Here is a 20,156-nt window from a genome sequence, read left to right on the forward strand (position 1 = left end):
CACAAATCACAAGCGCACTTGCAGTCACAATTGCAGTCACAATCGCAGCTACACCCACAGTCACAAGTCACAATCACTGTTACATTCACAAGCGCAGTTACAGTCACAAGTCACAATCACTGTCACAGTCATAGGCGCAGTGACAAGTCAGAATCACAGTCACAATCGCTGTCGACTGGCCCATGTCATCGTCGGTGGCCAGGTACCAGGCCCCAAGCAGCTGCCCCATCGTATTTTTTTTTCCCACGCTCGCAGCCGCAGTCGCAGTTTTATGCACACTGTATACTAACTAGCTTCATTTGATTTGCGTTTTTCGTGCATTCGCACAGTGTGACTAATGCAATTTGCTGCGCATGTCAAATATTTCAAAGGGAAAAGTTAAAACAAAGTATATCAATTTTTTGTTCAATATACATGTAAATATATATGCAACAGCGCTGCTAACTTAACAGAATGTACTCATAAAATTGCGCTTTTCGATGCGATTCTCATAAGTAGCAAATTTTAATGCTTTTGATTATAAGTTTGATTAATTTTATCTCTAATTTACTTTCTCCCTCTCTATGAATACTTTTTCTAATTGAAAATAATATAAACAAGAAATATCAGCATGAGAAACCAAGTCTAGAAATACCGTGCAGCATAATATACCAAAAATAAATAAATAAATACATTTGTTATTTCCATTCAAAATAACAAGCAATATTTATTATTGTGAGCTTAAATTACAAGCAATTGGTACTGAGACGATCAGGCACTGCAATCCGAGACCGCGTCATTTAGCTTTTCTTAAGATATTTTTTTGTTGATATCAAAAAGATGATAAAAGCTTACTGCTTATTTCGCTCAAGCTGTCTTGCATAATAGCATGGCATTAGAAATTACCTTGAAAATATCAGCTAAAAGCGAATGTGTTTGAGCAAAGTCTTTTTAATTAAACGCGCTTGAAACTTTTAGCAGCTTTCAAGCTTCTTTTATGCCAACTATGTACTTTCAAAGCTCTCTGTTTCCATGCTTTAATTTAAATAAGCTTCAGTTTATGCAAAGCTCCTTTTACAGCTGATTGAGACCTGTCGCAAAATCAATCCTTTTTCGCTCTTCATTATTCTTCTTTCATTTTTGTTGTTCTTTTTTTCTTCTCATTTTCTTTGTTTTCCTTAACATTGCACCACTGTGCAACGCAGCCGTGTGCTGCTAATTTTGTTTTTGCTATTTGTTTTTTGCATTCGTATCTCAAAGTCCGAGCAAAGGCAAAACAAATGCCGCCAAGCGCTTGAGTTAGTTATTTATTGTTGATTGTGATTTTTTAATTGAATTCATTTAGACGGTAACGATTCCGACGTGCTTATTGTTGCTGTTCTTGTTGTTGTTGCTGTTGTTGTTGTTGTTTCTGCTTCAATAATCGCAGTCAAAGTTGTTGGCATTGCGCAGCCGCAGCCGCAGCCGCATTCATTCATTCAACGCACAAGAAATCATTAAAAAACCATAGTTTAAATACGAAATAAAAAAATAACAAAAAACAAATGAAATAAAATAAATTACTAACTAACGGCAACAAGAAACCAGAGCGCTCTATTCGGATGTGGCTGACTAGCAGATACCCTCTATTCAGCTTTCCTTCTGCCCCAGTTTTCTGCTTGCCCTTTCCAACACTTTACAGTCTTAATATGTTCGGTGCTTGTTGTCCGATCTCTATGAATAGTTCAGCTCTTAGATTTGTTTAATTCCGGCTAGAGCGGAGGCAGGCATTCCCTAAAGTTAACTTATCTTAACCTGAGGCCAAACCAGGCTGCAAAATATGATAAGGCAGGCTATATTGACACGCCTCCTTTGCATGCAATTGCACATTATAATACTCCCATTTCCAATGGCTACAGGGTATAAGAAACATTGTATAAGCGTGACGAAAGCAACAAAAACACAGTTAATGAAATAACAACAACAACAACAAAAACAACAGCAGCAACAACAACAAATGTTGCAGCTTAGCTTTTCTTTTATATGTTATATTATTTATTTATCGCCTGGCAGTTTTCCATTTTAGACGCAATCGAAATGCATTTCAAATTCAGGTTTCGGTTTCGTTTTTCAATTTGGAAATCAAAATTGAAACAAAAATTGACTTTCGTTTAGCAACATTCGATGATTGCAAAGGGCCAAACACAGAAGTTTGTGACGTCACAGCCGATAATGCGCTTACGATGCCCAATCAACTATTTAGTTTATTTTATTTGTATTTTTATTTTGATATATTTATTTATTTTTTTTTTGTTTCATCTTGGCCCATCAACACACTTGTGAGACGCCGCGCCGCTTGCAACAGCTGACAACGGCATTTCAGGCCGCAAAAACCGATTGACATTTATGCATGGGCATAAATAAAATCATGGTGAAAAGCACCTCACCTAACACACACACACACACGCACACACACACACACACACACACACACATGTCATGGGTGTGACCAGTTGCAGTGACAGGCCGCAAGTGGCCCAACATCATCGGCGGCGGATGACCTTGCCGCTGTCTCGTTGCGCTTAACTGGTTGTGAGGGGGTCAGGGGGGGAGGGGGGAGGGAGAGGAGAGACTGTGTGTGTGTGTGTGTGTAATCGGCTCTGGGTTCGATCTGTCAAATGGGAGTGGGCCAGCGTTTGGTTTTGGGGTCAAGCAATAAGCTCTTGATGAGCTATAAAATTTCCATGGGAATTGGGCGAATCTCAGCTCTGGAACCGAATGCCGGCAAATGAACGTGATCCGGCTGATCTCAGCTCGTCCATACGGATTGAGTTAAGTGCTTCCGCAAATATTAAAAGTAATTTGTTCATAAATGAGCTTGCGGATCTCGTTTTTATATAAATGACAAAATCAAACGAATTCTCGGAAGATCGTGCCGAAAGATATGTAAGATATAAAAGCAGTAAGAGATCTTATAAAGAATATAATACCTGAATAAAAACAATTACAAAATAACAAATAGATCAACTATAGAAATATTTCTGCAAATGCTCTCTTATTTTTCGCAGCGTAGTTATTAAAATTATTCTAATAATAATAATTATTTTTTTTTTTAATTTTTTGATATTCTCAGAAGATCTTCAGTCAAAAGTCTGCAATTGCAATCAATTGTTATTTATATTGTTTTATTTATCTTTTTTATTATTATTATCATTTTATTATTCTATTATCGCAATTGGAAAGCAGTTTAAGCGCATTTATGCAACCAAAATAAAATCTTGATAAAATCCTATTAATATTATTTGATTCTTATTATTATTGTTGCCATTATCATTATCATTATCATTATTATTAGTTGTAATCTTATTATTATTTCAGATTATCTCATTAGAAAATTTACAAAGCTGAAATCAAATGTTTTTCAATTAATTCAATTATCAACAAATCATTTAAATAAAATTTAACAATTTCATAAAATTTCTATATTCATTTCTATAAAAATTGAAGCAATATATATATATTTTGAATGCCAATTGTAAAAATCTGCATAAATCATGCACATACATATAGAAATATATATTTTGTAATACTCTCTTTCAATTGTTGTTGTGTTGTTGTGTTGTGTGCTTTCCAAGCAATCGAAGTACACCCACTGACCAGCGAGCCGAGTATCTGTATCTAACTATCTGTGCGTTTAACTGTTGGCAATGGGTTTTGTTTATTTATTTCCATATGGGCAAAGCCAGAAACAATCAAGTGGCCCAAATGGATGCGGGCAACAATCGCCGTCAATTTGAAGTTTGGCAAAATAAAGCAAGTCAAAATCGTGTTGTGGCAAGCGCTCGACTGAAAGATACTCTGTTAATGTAGCTGAAGCGAAAAGGCGCACTCAACTGCCTGGCCAATAGCAGGCAAATCTAGAGAAATCGAACAAACCTAGAACAACCCTACAGAAATGCGATATCGATAACGATAGACGATAACAATACAATCGAAAGACTTCAATACATATACACTATATTTAATATATTATTAAGTGTCGCTTTTATAAATGCTCCGAACTTGTCTTCCCCTTTGCTTGCAATATCGATATTTCGTTTCGATAGTTTATATGCTTATCGATAAATTCTCAACAGACGTATATCGATAGAAACTGCGTTAACTTTTTGTGATGGGTACAGGGTATATTAAAAAAAAAAAAACCAAAAATTGTGTAACAAAATCTCAATAGAATGCCTATATATAGTTCAAGGCATGTAGGCATAGGCCATTTGAACGCCTATTGTTAAGAAAAATGCGAGAGTTCGAGAGAGATAGAGGGAGAGAGAGAGAGAGAGAGAGAGAAACTATTGACCTTAAATTGTCGCAAACGCGTTGGCGTAATGATACCAAATACCAAATTCTTGCCCATGAGCGACCATTTGACGCAAATGAGCTGAAATTTATGCTTTGTCTGCTTTTGGTACTCACAAACTAAGTATGCGAATGGCCGAGCGAGCGCAGGAAGCCCGCGCTCAATGCTGCTGCTAATGATGATGGCAATGCCAGCTATGACAGTTGCCATGCATATGCCATATGCAAATCCAGTTTCGATCAATTGCATGGCCAATTAACGAGCGGGCATCAGCTGAATATCCGGGCACGGGCGCTGCTCAGCACTGGATGCAATTAAATGACCAACGCTTCAATCGGCACAAGAGCAACAATTACGAATGCGAAGCAGGCAGCCGTGGCACATGCAACAACGCTTTCACTGGCACAGCGGACACAGCTGCCACAGCTGGCTGTTAGCACAAAATCCTAGGCAAAGATCAAAACGTGGGCGAGTGTTAGCTTTCCCACGTTGCAGCTGCTGTCGTCGTGGGGCTTGGTCAGCCATTAGTCACGCTCGGTTTTGTTTATCTGGCGCGTCGCATTCGCCCGAAATCGCAGCGCACATATAACATAGACATTGGCCGTTGTCTTTGCCAAAGAACAAATAAACAATCCGAAATATATGTTGCGGCAATGTCCATAGATGTTGCCATTGTGGCAACTCCCATGCCCATGCCCATACCCAAACCCAAACCCAAGCCCAATCCCGTTCCCATTCCCGTTCCAGCGCTGCTGTCGAAGCGCATGTGTGGGGCCCTGGGGCTTATTATGATTGGCCGTTTGTTTGCATGGTTAAATAAGTCAGGCTAAGAGCCAAGTTTATGCCAACATCAGCAATAACAGCAACAAGTGCATAAGCTGCATAAGCACTCGACTCTAACATACCCTGTAAACAGCTACGAATTGCTGTTGGAGCGAGCTATCCACACATTCCATGCCAAATTTCTTGATTCGATATTTATCGATTTTAGTACAATAGAGAAGTTGCGGCAGCACTAAGCCAAATCTATAGATCTCGTAATTTTATAGAATACATGAACTTTAAAAATAAACTTATTGAAATCGATATTTATCGATTAGCATTGAAGTTCATTCAAATCTAAGTTTTATTATCGATATTTATCGATTTTAAGTAAAAATGATGTCACATTAAGTTATTAATAAATCTTTGGAGTATGCTGACAGGAGTATACTGGAAATCTGAAAATCGATATTTATCGATCGACTCGGCTGACTGTCAGACGACCTGATGATACCCTTTCTGTGTAATGTGTAGCGTGCTAGACAACAACAACAGAAATGAACAGAGAGCATTGCCGCTTGCTGGCGCTTGTTGCTGCCGTGAGATATATGACGCCCGCTGCAACATCTACACTTCTTTGTTGTATGCGAAGCGGCATTTAAGCCGCTAAGGCAGCCAACAGATGGCAGTCTTAAATGGCCATAAAATTGTTTTGTACTCGGCATGGGAAGTGCAACCCAGGAAATACCAACTCGAGCCGCTGCCGGAGTCGTCGAGCCGTGTCCAATGCGCGTTCTGTGCAATTTACAATTACTGCAAGTGGGAGCTGTCGATGTAGCTGGAGCTGAAGCTGGAGCAGCTGTGGATTGTTGCTGGCAACTCGAGCAGCGGACGCTGGAGAGCCTTCTGCTTGAGTTTCGGGCTTGGCTGAGACATGTGAAACTCATCTCCAAACTTGTCACAGTTTCTTTGGCAGATCTCGCATGCGCTGCGCCCATGATGACAGCGTCGCCCAAGCATGCTGCGATTGAGCCGGACTCCCACCACATCAGCTATTGATAGCGAACGTTTCAATCCAAATCGGGTTTAGCTGCGTGAGAAGGTACGTCTGGCCCACACACGCTGGCAAACCTGTCAATTGACATGAACGCAACAGCGCAAATATCGTTTCGACTATGCACGCGCAATATTCCACGCGCCAACGTGGAAAATTGGTGGAAAACCGTTGAATAAACATATACACTTTTCTAAGAATCTGAAGAATATTGAATTGACATATGCTTCACACCTCTCTCCAAGTCGTCGACTTTTACAAAGTAATAACAGTTCAAACATAGTCTCAAATTTAATTTCTATATAAAATGGAAGCTGGGTGGAAATGCGAGTTCGAGTTTGGGCAAGTTGGGCTAATATCGGCTAGTATATAGCTTTGTTGATAAAAGTATAAAAAAAATAACACAAGAAAGAGCACGAAAACTGACGTCTATCCATAGTCATTTATCGGCAAAAATATATACGATGATATTCATATTGCCATTTTCACCACGAACTGCAGCTCGTGACCTCGATCCATGGCTGACCAGGCCCACACTCATCTGCCCGCCGTAATGTACATAGCTGAAGCTCACCTACATTTGCAAGAACATAGACTTGCGGGCGGGCGGAGGGGCGGATGCACTCAGCGAACAGTATCAGAAAGTGATCATAAATCTGTATAACCTGTATGTTGATTTTCACCAACTCGCTCGGCACATGCAGGTGTGCGTGTGTGTGTGCGTGTGTGTGTGTGCACTCAAAAAAATAGTATTCTACATTTGAGCGAAAAAAAGGAAAACTAAAGATGTACTTGTTTTTTTTTTTTTTTTTAGAATATATGTTTGAGAGAAGCTACTTGAACGAGCTTAAGAAAATTTATCGAAAAGATACACAAATTAAGTTTTCTTTGTGTACAAGACATGCGCGTGTGTGTGTGTGTGTGTGTGTGTGTGTGTGTGTGTGGCTGCCAAGCTGGAGTCGCGTTCTGTGTGCCCCCAAATATGAAAAGTGAATTTTTTTGCGGCACTCGCTCCACTTCAGCCTTCGACTTGGACGCCTTTGTTTGTTGTTGTTGTTGTTGCTGTTATTTTCGGTTGACTTTTATGTACACACTTTTGTCTTTGGGTCGCAGTTACTTGATTTTATTTTATTTAGTTTTGTGTTGTTGTATTATTATTTTTTTGCGCACTTGGCCTTAATTGCGCATGCGCGCGCACTTTCAATTCCTTTCGGCTGATGACGCGGACGTTGCCACGGCTGCTGCTTGGTGGGAAAGGGGGGGAGGGGGGGGGGGGGTTCAAAACGTGTGGCAAATTAAAGCAGCAGCAAAAGTAGATTTGAAGCGCGGCATTAACGATGCGGCACTGAAATATAATCATATTCATGCTGTTGTCTGGGCTTGGGACAAGGGCTGGGGGTCAGCTGGGCAGGTGGGCAGCTGGGCAGGTGGGGTGTGGCCCAGGAGCAAGAAAGTGAGGCGGGCGAATCCAAACCAAAAATTGCACGAGCCGCTGTTTTGGCCCAGGCCCGGACCCGGTCAAAAAGCAAGTTCATGGCAACAACAACAACAACAACAACAAGCGAGCAGCAGAGCTAAAAGAAGAAGCGAGGCAGAGAACACCGACAAGAGCATACCCTACCATAAATATGTTTCAATTATGAATTCCATTTAAAAGCTATCGGCCATAATGATATATAGAAATCAAAATGATATAAGCCAGCAAACTGTTGCAGGGAGTACCCTTAATGTCATTAGCCCAGGTAGCCACATACATATGTACATATGAACATATGTATGGCTGACTGCCAGCTAACTGCGGGTTAAATCGAATTGGAATAGTTCAGCAACAGCAAACTTGTCCATTCATGCGTAAACTTGCAAAGCCTGAATGAACATGTTTTGCTACCCTGATCTAATTGAAGTGTATCGAGAAAGAAAGAAGGAAAGAAAGAAAAAGAGCTTTAAGATTGTCTCGCGCTTACAGATTTCTAGAGGCTGCCAGAGGCAGCGAGATGTTTTTATTATAAATTGTATATATATACATATATATTTTTTTGTTTTTATATATTTATTTCTTTTTTTTTGTTTTTGTTTTTTTGCTACTTTGGTAACAGGTTCGTCGTCGTTGTGGGGAAAAAGTCAAACGGCTCAATAATCGAAGACAGCTCCGAGTGCGAGTGCGAGTGCGACTCCAACTCCGACGATGGCTGGGCTCACTGGCAGCCGGATAAAATGAGGACAACAACAGCGACAACTTTAATGAGGTTATGTCTAGCTTGTTTGTGTCTGTGCAAATGTATGTGCGTCTGTGTAATTGCAACGGTGTTTGCCTATCTGTGTATATTACGGTGCATGTCCGTGTATGCATATGCATACACATGTATGTATGTGTGTGTGTCAGCTGGGATAGGCCAGTTTTGGTTTTTGGTTTTTGTTGTTCGCTTATCTTTTCGTTTTGTGGTTTTTGCTCAAATGCAGCCCCGAAACAAACATAAACAAAGCCAAAAAAAAACACACTCACACACACACACAAATGCATTGCATATTTGCTTACCTCTTCCTTTGGTCGTAATGCCTGGTACGAGCACTCGTAATTGCTGTTGACTTTTGTTGCCTTGGCTGTTGTTATTAATGTTGCTGCATATTTTTGTTAGCTTACAGCAAAATTGCACAAATCATAAGATTACAACAAAAAAAATAACCAAAAAAAAAATAAACAATCAAAACGCCCAACAACTCTATAAAATATGCACAAAATTCATATGCTTTTCACTTCACACTACAACGAAACCGAATGTAAAAAAAAAAACAAACCATCGATAACAAAAACAAATCGTGGCTTGAAAGCAGAAAAAACCGTTGCACGCCTGCGCTTTCAAAATTGTATGGGCAAAGCTTTTTGTGAGACGCAGTCGCAGCGCCAACTTTCACGTACGAGTGTTCAAAGCAAACTGACAACGGCGACGGCGAAGGCGATGGCGATGGCGATGGCGACGGCGACGACGACGGCTCCTCCAATTCGATTGCGACTGCGCCAATCACCGCTGCCGACGAGCAGCTCTGACTGTTTAGCCGTTTTCCAGCTAGATCGGTCGCAATAGATCGGATCTAGCCACAGTTAAGAAATAAAAGCTAAGAGCAAACATATTAGTCGTTAAAACATCTGTAATGGCAACCGTTTTAAGTTCTAAGAACTATTATTTTCCACATTTCAGCTACGTACTGAATTTTTGCTATTGCTAAAATTCGATAACTGCCCAGAAAAACTAAGCTGTTAAAACATAACATTTTACGGCTATCAAAGTTGACAGCACTGTTGCGCCTGCTCTATTCGCTTAGTCGGCGGCGTTGCCACTGCGTTGCAATTACACCGACTTATTCGCCGCGACCGCAGTCGTCGTTGCTCGCCGCCGCCGCCGCCGCCGCCGCCGCACTTTGCCGACTGATTAGCTGCCGATGCTGGCACAGTGGTCGCTGCCTTGCCTCAGTTAATTTCCTTCAATCTTTGCGGCTTTTTCGCATATGGGTTAGTGCTCAAACATGCATTACGTGTATACATAAGAATGCTTGTACGAATATTTACCTGTACAACTGTACATTCGTAATGGCCGTACGCAAATTGACCCATTAATTTGCCTACGATAGATTGTCATAGCCCATATTCAGATTATCAGCAAAGACTTATATACATATGTATTTATATATGTATGTATACATATCAACACACACACACACACACACACACACATGTCAACATCAGTGAGCAGACTTTTTCGAAAGACTGTTGTGGCAGATTCACAGTACTTGCTTTCAGGACAGATACATGATACATATTGATATATGCATGGATCGAAACGCTTCAATATCATTCGAAATATAATCACGATCTGTTCGTTGTCGCCGAGTTATTCTGCGATTAGCATGCAAAAAGGTGGCCCAAGCGAGAATTGGCCAATAGAACTTAAGCTCAAGCGGAAGACACTCGCATCACTGAGCTCTTAACTGATTTGATTTCTGCATTAAATATGTAAATGTGGCCAACACAAAAGGCTGCCAAACGGTTTAAGCTGAACCGGTTCGAGCCCGGAAAACTTTTAAACGAAACATTCAATATCCGAATCATAACACTTTTTCTTCAAAAATGATTCGGTTCAAAAAACCTTTTGATGGCAAGGCAAAAATAACCTACCCTAAATCCTTGGCAGATGTCATGAGTCTAAATCTAGAGTGTGTGTATATAATATATATAATAATTAATTTTTAAATCTTCAGCTACTCTGAACTTTCTGGTTCAGAGATGTGCAAAACCAGGTTCACGAACCGAACGACTCGGTTCCAAATGTGAACCGATTTGAAGTATTTGCCGCCCTGCTAGCAAGATCCTACTTATTCATTGGAATACTTACCTAATCCATTGTTTGTAGATATTCAGCAAGTGTCACATAATAGTACTTAAGACGCTTTTAATTAGCCACAAAAGACACAGTTATCATAACAGCACATTAAGGATATGTGATCCTGTGAGCATGCCTTTACGCTCTAACCTCAAAGGCCTTATAGGTATACTCTTCGATGGCTTTCATATTCTTTATGATGAACTCCTTAACGGCAGCCACGTATTCGGCTGCCGAGGCGATGACCTTTTTGAAGGCCTCAATCACCTTGCCCTCACCCTGCAGCTGGCCCTTGTAGAGATCCTCGGAGACGCGGGTTATGTAACCGCGTAGTCCCAACACTTTTGCCTGGGCAACGGCAAACAGTTCGAACGCCTCCTTTGGCACCTTGCCACGTACCTCAAAATCGCAGGCCATGATCTTTGGCTTGGCTTCGTGCGTTGCCATTTTGCCTGGCTCAAATCAATATTATAATAGATGCCTGAATGAGTGAAATAATTTCGAAAGCCTGCTCCGAACTGAGCCGGGCTCCTAGGTTGCCCCAGTCTTAAGCATGGCCATGGATCTTGGTAGGAGATCGAGGAATAAAAATGACAACGATAAAAAATTCAAATTAAAATAGAAAAAAAATAAAAAAATAACTCGCACTTGCTACTTAGCGTAAATTGGCACATAATATAATTATAGCGAAAACAAAACAAAAATTAATTTAATTTAAATCACAACTCGGTTTCAAGTCTATTCTGACTTCAAGTCTCCGTAGAATGTAATTCGTAGCTCAGTCTAAAAGCGATTTATCTCGACTTTGTTGCGCGTCGACTCCTCCCTTAGGATGGGTACCGCGGTGCGGCTGGTGTGGCACCATGAGCACAGGAGGGGGGGTAGGGGTTGAGCATAAAATGATTATAAATTAAATAAATTGCTTTTGTTAAATAGCAAAGACAAAGCAACAGAAAAGCACACACGCAAGACACACACACAGAAGACAATGCAACAAATAAGGTATTTAGCAAAAAAAGAAGAAGAAAAAACGTAGAACGCAACGACGCAGAAATACCCTTCAATTCGACTTGATGTAAAGCCCATATTATATTTGACACCCCTTTCATTTCTTGGCTCAAGAAACATTTCCCCCCATATTACAAGCTTCGAGCATTATAATAAAACTTGCCAAGAATAATTCATATATATATATATAACTGTGAACTTTTAATATATCAAATATCCATTTATCCATTTTTAATACAATTATTGATTTAATTGAATGCTGTTAAAAAAATTGTAAATCGGAATCATTTGTCAAACTACTTCAGAAACGTGTGAGACTTGATTTTGGAAGTGGATTGGCAAGCAAATGTGAGTTGTACTCAAGGGCAGGTGAGGCTAACGGCGGCTTGGCACGTGACGTCACGCGGCGTGTTTTGAAGCAGTTTTTCCCAGAAAGCTTAGAAAATTCGCTGCACGCAATTATGCGCAATTGCCATTCCACAAAATAGCACGGAAATTATTATATAAGACATGACCAGCTCCAGATTAAACAGATAGCAAGTGGCACATAAACATGGACAAGTCCATATATACATATATATAGATATATATTTAATGGATATCTGTGAACAGTTTAGGATTCGCTTGTTCGTGCACAGCTGACAATAACTTGGGTGCCATACGGTTAGAGTATATATATATAGATATATTTGACAGGTATACAAAAAAAAGTTGCATATAAGTATTATATGTATATAGATGGGTGTACATGATATTCGTATAGTTTACAGAAGATTCATTGTTCGCTTTATGACCCACACAGAAGCCATGAGAATTTCGGTTTCACAAAAAAAAAATTAACAAAAAAAAAAATAAGTGGACCCCTTGGTTTTGTTTGGGGCTTACGTTCTGCAGATGGATAGCGTGTCCAGTAGAAAGACGGCGCCATTGATGATCATCAGGGAGCCGGCGGCGATGGCGTTGCGCTTGCGATCCTTCAAGAAATCGTATATATCATGCCACTCATCAATGACCAGGGCACCGGAGGCCACGAACAGAATGCAGCCCAGCAGCGAGATTAGGGCATTGAGCCGCTTCTCCACAACCGAATTGATCACGTGTCCTATGCGAAGAGAATTTGGCATTAGCGATTCGGTATTAGGCATTAGTGTTGCATCAACTCGTATACTCACCGATCAGCAGCACGGCGCAGATGATTGTGAAGCCGCCAATGGTGCCGCAGACAATCAATGGACGCTTGCTCAGATCCCCGACAACCTCGTAGAGCACAACGCAGGCAATGGCAATGCCCTGGGATTATAAGAAAATATGCACAATAACAATTATTCAACTAATTTGGATTAATAACTGTAGCCTGCCTGCAGAACAAATCAAATAACCTTTTTCACCTTGCACAAGGTGCCTAAGTCTATATCACATTGATCTTTAATAATAGTCGATCCGATATAGACAATCATATGGTCAATTGAATTTATTAGCATTACAATTTGCAGCAATTCATTTGCGGATTCGAACCAGCTTGCCACATATTTGTATACTCTTGTAGAGGGCGGGTATTTATATCTTATCATGAAACTTGTAACGCATGGAACTAGACATCTGCGAGTCCATAAAGTATATATATTCTAGATCAGCCTAGATCATATAGCCAAGTTCGTCCGTCCGTCCGTCCACCTTTCCGTCTCTGTTTGCAGGTATCGATTTGTATCGATTGCTTGGAGACGAGGCATGTTATCGATTATCGAAAATAAACTCGTACTGCGCGCAGACTAGGAGGATCTATGCTCAAAATATCTTCCATACTCTCCCATACATACGGACGGACACGCGTAGAGAAGGACGGACATGGCTAGATCGATAAATATTTACATTCTTTATGGGATCGTAGATGCTTTCTTCTGCCAATATACCCTTTCAACCATTTTCAATGTTCACAGGGCTCAAATCGGTTATCAGCAAAACTATTGGCATATGCTTATATTTTGAAATTCCAACTTGAAATATGTTAGTTTATATATAGCTTAAGTAAATAAATTCGCAAAATATACAGCTGGCTTTCATGACTAATACTGTGACCTATGTGATTCATCCCGAATTGCGCTAGAAAAGTACATGAGCTCGTTGAAATTGCTTTGGCTTCTGCAAGTTTTATTGGGCATGAAATATGATAAATGTGTCAGCGATAAAAATGGCGGCTGTGGCAAAGGCCAGTACGCCCGAGGCCAAGATGGTGTTCTTTTCGCTGGCAATCTCGTAGCAGTTCATCCAGCGATCGAGTATGATGGCGCCGGTCGAGACGAAGAGCACACAGCCGGCGACCGTGAAGAGTATATCGATGCGTTTGTCCAGTTTGGCGCCCACCAGATGCCCTGCAATTGAAGCGGCAATTCACTCTAACGGCCGCGTCTCCACAATCAATCACATCCATATTATTACCTATGCTCAGGACACTGCAGATGATCAGATAGCCGGTCAGCGTTCCACAGACCAGCATCGCCTGGCTGCTGTAGCTGTGATCCGCCACGCCCTCAATCAAGATTATGATGCTGGCGGTGAAGATCTGTGACGAGGGCTCGAAACATGCATGAGATGCTTGTCGACGGACAATTGTGGAACAGAAGGCACATGGAAACGGACAGACACACGAGCTGGTACAGTAAACTCTACGTGCGGGTGCATTCACAAACATTTTGATTTCTTGACACGAACTTGGAGCGGAAATATAGTATATAGAATATATATGGAAATAAGAAGACCATAACCAATTCTTCAATTGAACTTCCACTTGAGGTAAAAGAACATAACATAGAAACTAGATTTACTTTTGAATTTACAAACACTTTGAGAAACCTTTATTAAATAAGTTAAGTTCAAGGAGCAGCTTGACTAAGAAATCGAGTTTATGAACATATAGAAATTGGAAGACCATATAGAATTCTTCAAGTGAACTTCTAGTTGATTAAAAAAAAACATAACATAGAAACTCGATTTAATATTGACCATACAAACACTTTAAGAAACCTTTATTAGATAAGTTAAGTTCAAGGAGGAGCTTGGCTAAGAAATGTATATCAAAATAGGGAAATTAGAAGACCATATAGAATTCTTCAATTGAACTTCCAGTTGAAGTAAAAGAACAGAACATAGAAACTAGATGTAATATTGACCATACAAACACTTTAAGAAACTTTCATTAGATAAGTTAAGTTCAAGGAGGAGCTTGACTAAGAAATCGAGTATATGAACATATAGAAATTGGAAGACCATATAGAATTCTTCAAGTGAACTTCTAGTTGATTAAAAAAAACATAACATAGAAACTAGATTTAATATTGACCATACAAACACTTTAAGAAACCTTTATTAGATAAGTTAAGTTCAAGGAGCAGCTTGACTAAGAAATGTATATAAAAATAGGGAAATTAAAAGACTTCTTCAATTGAACCTCCAGTTGAAGTAAAAGAACATAACATAGAAACTAGATTTACTTTTGAATTTACAAACACTTTGAGAAACCTTTATTAGATAAGTTAAGTTCAAGGAGCAGCTTGGCTAAGTAAATAGTTAAAACTTAAGGACTGGAAGTTTTGTTAAATTGAAATGAACTTTTTGTTGGAAAGCACAATTAACAAGCCCATTTCCAACTTAAGCACTTTAAGTTGAGTGGCATTCAAATGTTATCAGAAGTCGTATTGCCTGTTGTCATTTAATACGGCAAAAGTCGGCGGACTTAACGCCATACGGAATTGCCAACAGCGAGTGGTCGGAGTGCCTGGGTGAAGCCAATTTGCTTATCAAATATGGAAATTATTTAGATATCGATATGGCAAATGGGCGTTATATTAATGGGCTGCAGTGTCAACAAATGGAGCTAACTACCTCTATATATATATATATATATGTAAACAGGGAAGGAGGAGGATAGGAGAGCTGCGCCTGTTGGAAATGCGGCTCTCTGGGGCAATCAATCAGTCAATCAATCAATCAATTAGGAACGCCGTTAGACGACGCTAATTGCCAGCTAAAAGGATGTGACACAGCAACATATCCTGTCGAGGCGCCCACACTCCGAACCGCCAATTGTTTGATTTGTAATGCGAGCTGCCAACAACAACAACAACAACAACAACAACAACAAAATGTCATTAAGGTAGCATGTTTAGGGGCTTTGAGATAAAAAAAAAAAAAACAAAAACAAAACACAGGCTCATGGTCATATCGGACTAGATAATATGTTTGTATCAATATTTGCGGCTTATTGTTTCTGTCACGCCCATTAGCAGCAAATAAAATTGGCTAAAATGATGTCAATAATTACCAAAATGTTGCGCACATTTGTTTGCGTATGCCAGTCACATTCTACTTTATTTATTGCCCAATTGGCAAGAGACAAACAAAAGCTGTTTCAATATGAAAACCGAAAATCCAAACTCAAATTTCAGGCTTGGTTTCTATACCCAGAACCCATTAAAAATGTGTAAAAAGAGTATTTGTGTAAATGTATGTAACAGGCAGAAGGAAACATATCCGAGCCCATAAAGTATATATATTCTTGATCAGCATACGTCCGTCCGTCCGTATGTATGAACGCAAGGATCTTAGAAACTATAAAAGCTAGAGACTTGAAGATGCAGATCCTCCTAGTCCATGCGCAGATCGAGTGTGTTTTCGATAACCGATAACTTGTCCCGTTTCCAAGTAATCGATAAAAATCTATATCGAAATCCTGTTTTTTGAGCAATTTTGGTAAATAATAAGCGTTAAAGCTCCCGACTAGAACTTTTTACTTATATTTTTTATGAATTTGGCTGCCAAATCAAATAGAAAGTTTCCTTTTAATAATTCTTACATTTTTATAATAATATAACCAATTTTTTTTATGATTTAGAAACTATTGTTTGGTTTTCGGAAATATTTCTGTTTCGTTTGATTTTAAATTAAAATTTTTCAAATTTAAAACCGCAAATGAAATAATTATCTAAATACCAATTTAAAAAAATTATATCAATGAAACAATTAAAATAATACTAATGATAATAACAATGACTAATTTAACACAATAATAATAAAAATAATAATATTAATAATGATTTAAATGATAATAATACAAAATATAATAAAATAATAATAAAAATAAGAAAATTAAAATAATGTTAATAAAAATTAGATAAATTTAAAAAAAAAACGAAGAAATTTTAAATAATATTAACAATTGAAATAGCAATAACAATTATTATTATTATTACTACTACTATGATTATTATTACTAATAACAATTGAAATAGCAATAACAATTATTATTATTGCAAGTTCTTTACTTATTAATAAGCTTAAGAAATTTTGGCAATGGCTTGGCCAACTGATTTTATGGGCTCTTAAATATTTGATTACCAATTCGTGAGACAAATTGCGTAAAAATATGAACTTGGGCCTTGCGGCAGCCAATTTGATTACAATAACAAAAAAAATGATTAATTTCGACATTAATGACTTTTGGGCTGAAAACGCGTTTCGGAAATTTAAAAAAACAACAGAAAAACTTAACGGCGCAAAAATTAAGTTTTTCATATTGATTAAAGTAGTTTATTTATTTTTTTTGTAATTGATTTAAACAAATACCAAAAGTTAAATGTGCCACAAAATGTTCTTTATCCCTGCTTAAAAACTGTACATATATCTAATATATATATATCTATATATATAGGCGACCTAATAATGTTACAATTTGTTTATAACTTTAAAAAAATTACAAATTTCAAGGCTGTGAAAAATAAAATGCACTAAAATCAAATACAATTTGTACATAAAGAATATCTTTATTTACAAAAGTTTTATGAGGCAAGCCCAAAATATATTTTCGACCAGGCAGACTTTCGGCTACTATCAAAAAACTATAAAAAAAAGCTAAAAAAAAAACAAATTTTTCAATTCAGCATAATTGTCTATTTAAGCCAATGATGCTTGAGGATCGGAAGCAGAACTGTTTGGGGTTAACAATCCGAATTATGTTTTCGAATAGATGTACTATACTATGCTATATACTATACTTTCGACAACTTCCAAGTTTTCGATAATCAGATTGAGAAAAATTCAATGGCAAATGGAATTAATACAATTTGCATGCATGTGTTGAGGATTGTTATTTGGTTCGTTGACAATTGCCAGGCTGAGGCAAGCGAAGGCAACAGACATGGGGAATTCCAAGTAATTTATGAAACCCGCCTATTTGGCCCAATATAGCCGAGCAACTTATACAAATTAAGCGCCGCCGTTTCGCACCGTGCCCATATATCAATTTAATACTGAAATCAGGTGCGCTTTGTACATAGTTAAAGGTATTTAGCAATTAATTATATGACGCTGACACCCCACCATTGACATTGGCCGAACGAGCCGAACGAGCTGAGCGACCCGGCGCCGGCCATTTGTTAGGGCCAAAAACAAAGAGGGTATTGGCAATTGTGAAATGAACAAATGTGCCAGTTAAAACATTTATTAGCTCGTAAATAAATTGCAAAAAAGGAAATAACCTAAAGGCGGTGACACGCCCCTTTTATGTATGCACATAATATCTAAGGCAAACAATTATTGCCGGCGCCTTATCTGCAACGCTTTGAGCTCTTTCCCATGACCAGCGATCCATAAGCCAATAACAAATATTTGGCCCGAACGGCTCGGGATGCGTCAGCATTGGCTGCTGCTGCTGCTGCTGGTCAGCTCATTAAGCCAAATATATATATATATATGTGTGTGTGTGTGTGTGTATGTTTATATAAATGAAAATTAGCTATGCCGCGCACACAGAGTTTTTGTTGCTTTAGTTGATTCAATGCAGCGCCCGCAGCTACGACCTTTGCCGCACATGGCGTATGCGTAATGTAAATCTGTTTTGCGCTCGCACTTGCCAATTATGACATCATCATCATCGTCATCAACATCATCATCATCATCATCGGCAGCAGCAACAGTTCGTGATCAACTTTGTGCGATTTGAGGCGCGTCTCGGGTTGATTTTAATTCATTTAATTACTCAGCCAAAGCCACAAAACTAAGCCTGTACACCTTTAAGGTGTGGTCATGGGCCGCAACACAATCACGTTCCAGCAGTACACACACACACACACACACACACACACGCACACACATTGATCTAGCCATATGGCCATAACGTTAGCTTGGATTAATATTCAAGCACAGTTAACCTTAAATCATATTATGATTCATTTCATGTCAACTTTTGTTTACGTACAGCCCGAACAAGAAGAGCAGCAAGAACTATTCATTGCTCGCAGGCCGAATTCTGAATACACTCTTCGCCATTCGATCTAACCACACATCTCATGTCATAGTACAATAAGCGCCTCAATTGAAAGTCAAGATTAATACAGTTGGCCAGTTATGTGTCAATGTCGATGCGCCATAATCAACTGTGATCCACTGACCTAGGTGATAAAATCGAGAGAGCAATCATGCAGTCATTCACGAGCCGCAAGATCTGTGCACAAAGGGGCATGCGTCATGTTGCACTGTTGTTCTGATAACGCCAGAATGACTCGCGAACGAGTATAACGGGAATGCCAATAATGCACATGAATAATAAAAAAACAAAAAAAAAAAAAAAAAAAAAACAGCTGATAAACTCCAGTCGAAACAATAATGCAATGGGCACTTGAATATATGTATGCATGTGCATATATTCGAAAAACAATTTGCCCATTGTTATTAACAATTTGCACAAAACGCAATCAACTTAATTTAAGCGCAATTGTAGGCCAAGTAACAAGTTAATCAATTTAATAAATCGTCAAAAATAAACTCGTCTGCGTAACGGTGACATCATGGAGAGCATCAACTCGACAGGCATGAGAAACAAGCGACCAATTGTTTTGTTTGGGGGCTGATCTCAAGATCTGGCAATATTAATGACATCATGTCCGGCTTGGGATAACAAAAGACTAATGTGCGACAGCGCGCATTAGAGAACTACTACGCAGTTGGTTGCCATGAAAAGGAAGCACAAAACCAAAGCCAGAACAAAAACAAAAACAGAAAACTACCAAAAACAGAAACTCAAATGAAGTCATGACCAATAATGAAAACGAGTCTGGCCAATGGAAACCGGTTTCTTGCTTCAAGGCAACTGGCGCAAGGGTAGAAATAGGAGAAGAAACAAAAAACATAAATCAAAACAACGGCAACAAGCGAAGTCGCCCAAAGTAAGTTGAAAGTGGGCATGGGAAGGGGGTGAAGAGAAAGAAACATAAAGGGAGCAAAAGGCATCAGCAGCAGCCAATACAAGCACAGACGAGCGTTAGTCAAGACAAAAACTGATGAAAAGGACTCAAAGCGTAGAGATAGAGAGTCGCATAGATATACATACATAGATAGTCACACAAACAGTATACAAACATATGCATGTATGTATGTATGCAGGTACATATAGAATTGAGACTGATTGATCAGTGTTGCACTTACCAGCTCAATGATCTTCAATAACAAACGGTTGTTGAACTCCATGTTGTTTCCTTTATGACGTTTTTACTTCGCTTTTGAAATGCTTTAGCTTTCGGTTTATTCCCACTCACGCTCGACCTGTGTGCACGTCTTGCCCAAACGCTGTGTGAAAACTGACTAAACCAAAGCA

General features: G+C 39.0%; 4 protein-coding genes across 5 annotated transcripts in view; all 4 read right to left on the reverse strand.

The window, feature by feature from the left end:
• Positions 1 to 9,068, reverse strand: part of LOC6631612 (leucine zipper putative tumor suppressor 1) — a 17,986-nt gene extending 8,918 nt beyond the window's left edge. For both annotated transcript variants that reach the window (XM_032439020.2, XM_015171135.3), the window contains exon 1: positions 8,665 to 9,068. The gene's annotated coding sequence lies outside the window, so the exon portion shown is untranslated. The remainder of the gene's footprint in view (positions 1 to 8,664) is intronic.
• A 1,496-nt stretch (positions 9,069 to 10,564) lies between these two features.
• Positions 10,565 to 11,022, reverse strand: LOC6631610 (acylphosphatase-1). The gene has a single exon (XM_002055032.4). The coding sequence runs from the start codon at positions 10,949 to 10,951 to the stop codon at positions 10,643 to 10,645; it is 309 nt and encodes a 102-aa protein (XP_002055068.1). The 5' UTR covers positions 10,952 to 11,022; the 3' UTR covers positions 10,565 to 10,642.
• A 1,060-nt stretch (positions 11,023 to 12,082) lies between these two features.
• Positions 12,083 to 20,150, reverse strand: LOC6631609 (protein snakeskin). The gene is made up of 3 exons (XM_002055031.4): positions 19,988 to 20,150; positions 12,685 to 12,802; positions 12,083 to 12,614 (listed from the first exon to the last, which is right to left on the reverse strand). The coding sequence occupies exons 1-3, from the start codon at positions 20,027 to 20,029 to the stop codon at positions 12,394 to 12,396; spliced, it is 381 nt and encodes a 126-aa protein (XP_002055067.1). The 5' UTR covers positions 20,030 to 20,150; the 3' UTR covers positions 12,083 to 12,393.
• On the reverse strand, positions 12,809 to 16,371 carry LOC26531336 (uncharacterized). The gene is made up of 2 exons (XM_015171313.3): positions 13,949 to 16,371; positions 12,809 to 13,881 (listed from the first exon to the last, which is right to left on the reverse strand). Exons 1-2 carry the CDS (start codon positions 14,199 to 14,201, stop codon positions 13,661 to 13,663), a joined length of 474 nt encoding a protein of 157 aa, XP_015026799.1. The 5' UTR covers positions 14,202 to 16,371; the 3' UTR covers positions 12,809 to 13,660.
• Positions 20,151 to 20,156: the final 6 nt, after the last annotated feature.

The sequence above is a fragment of the Drosophila virilis genome, chromosome X, assembly GCF_030788295.1.
Source record: "Drosophila virilis strain 15010-1051.87 chromosome X, Dvir_AGI_RSII-ME, whole genome shotgun sequence".
NCBI lineage: Eukaryota > Metazoa > Arthropoda > Insecta > Diptera > Drosophilidae > Drosophila > Drosophila virilis.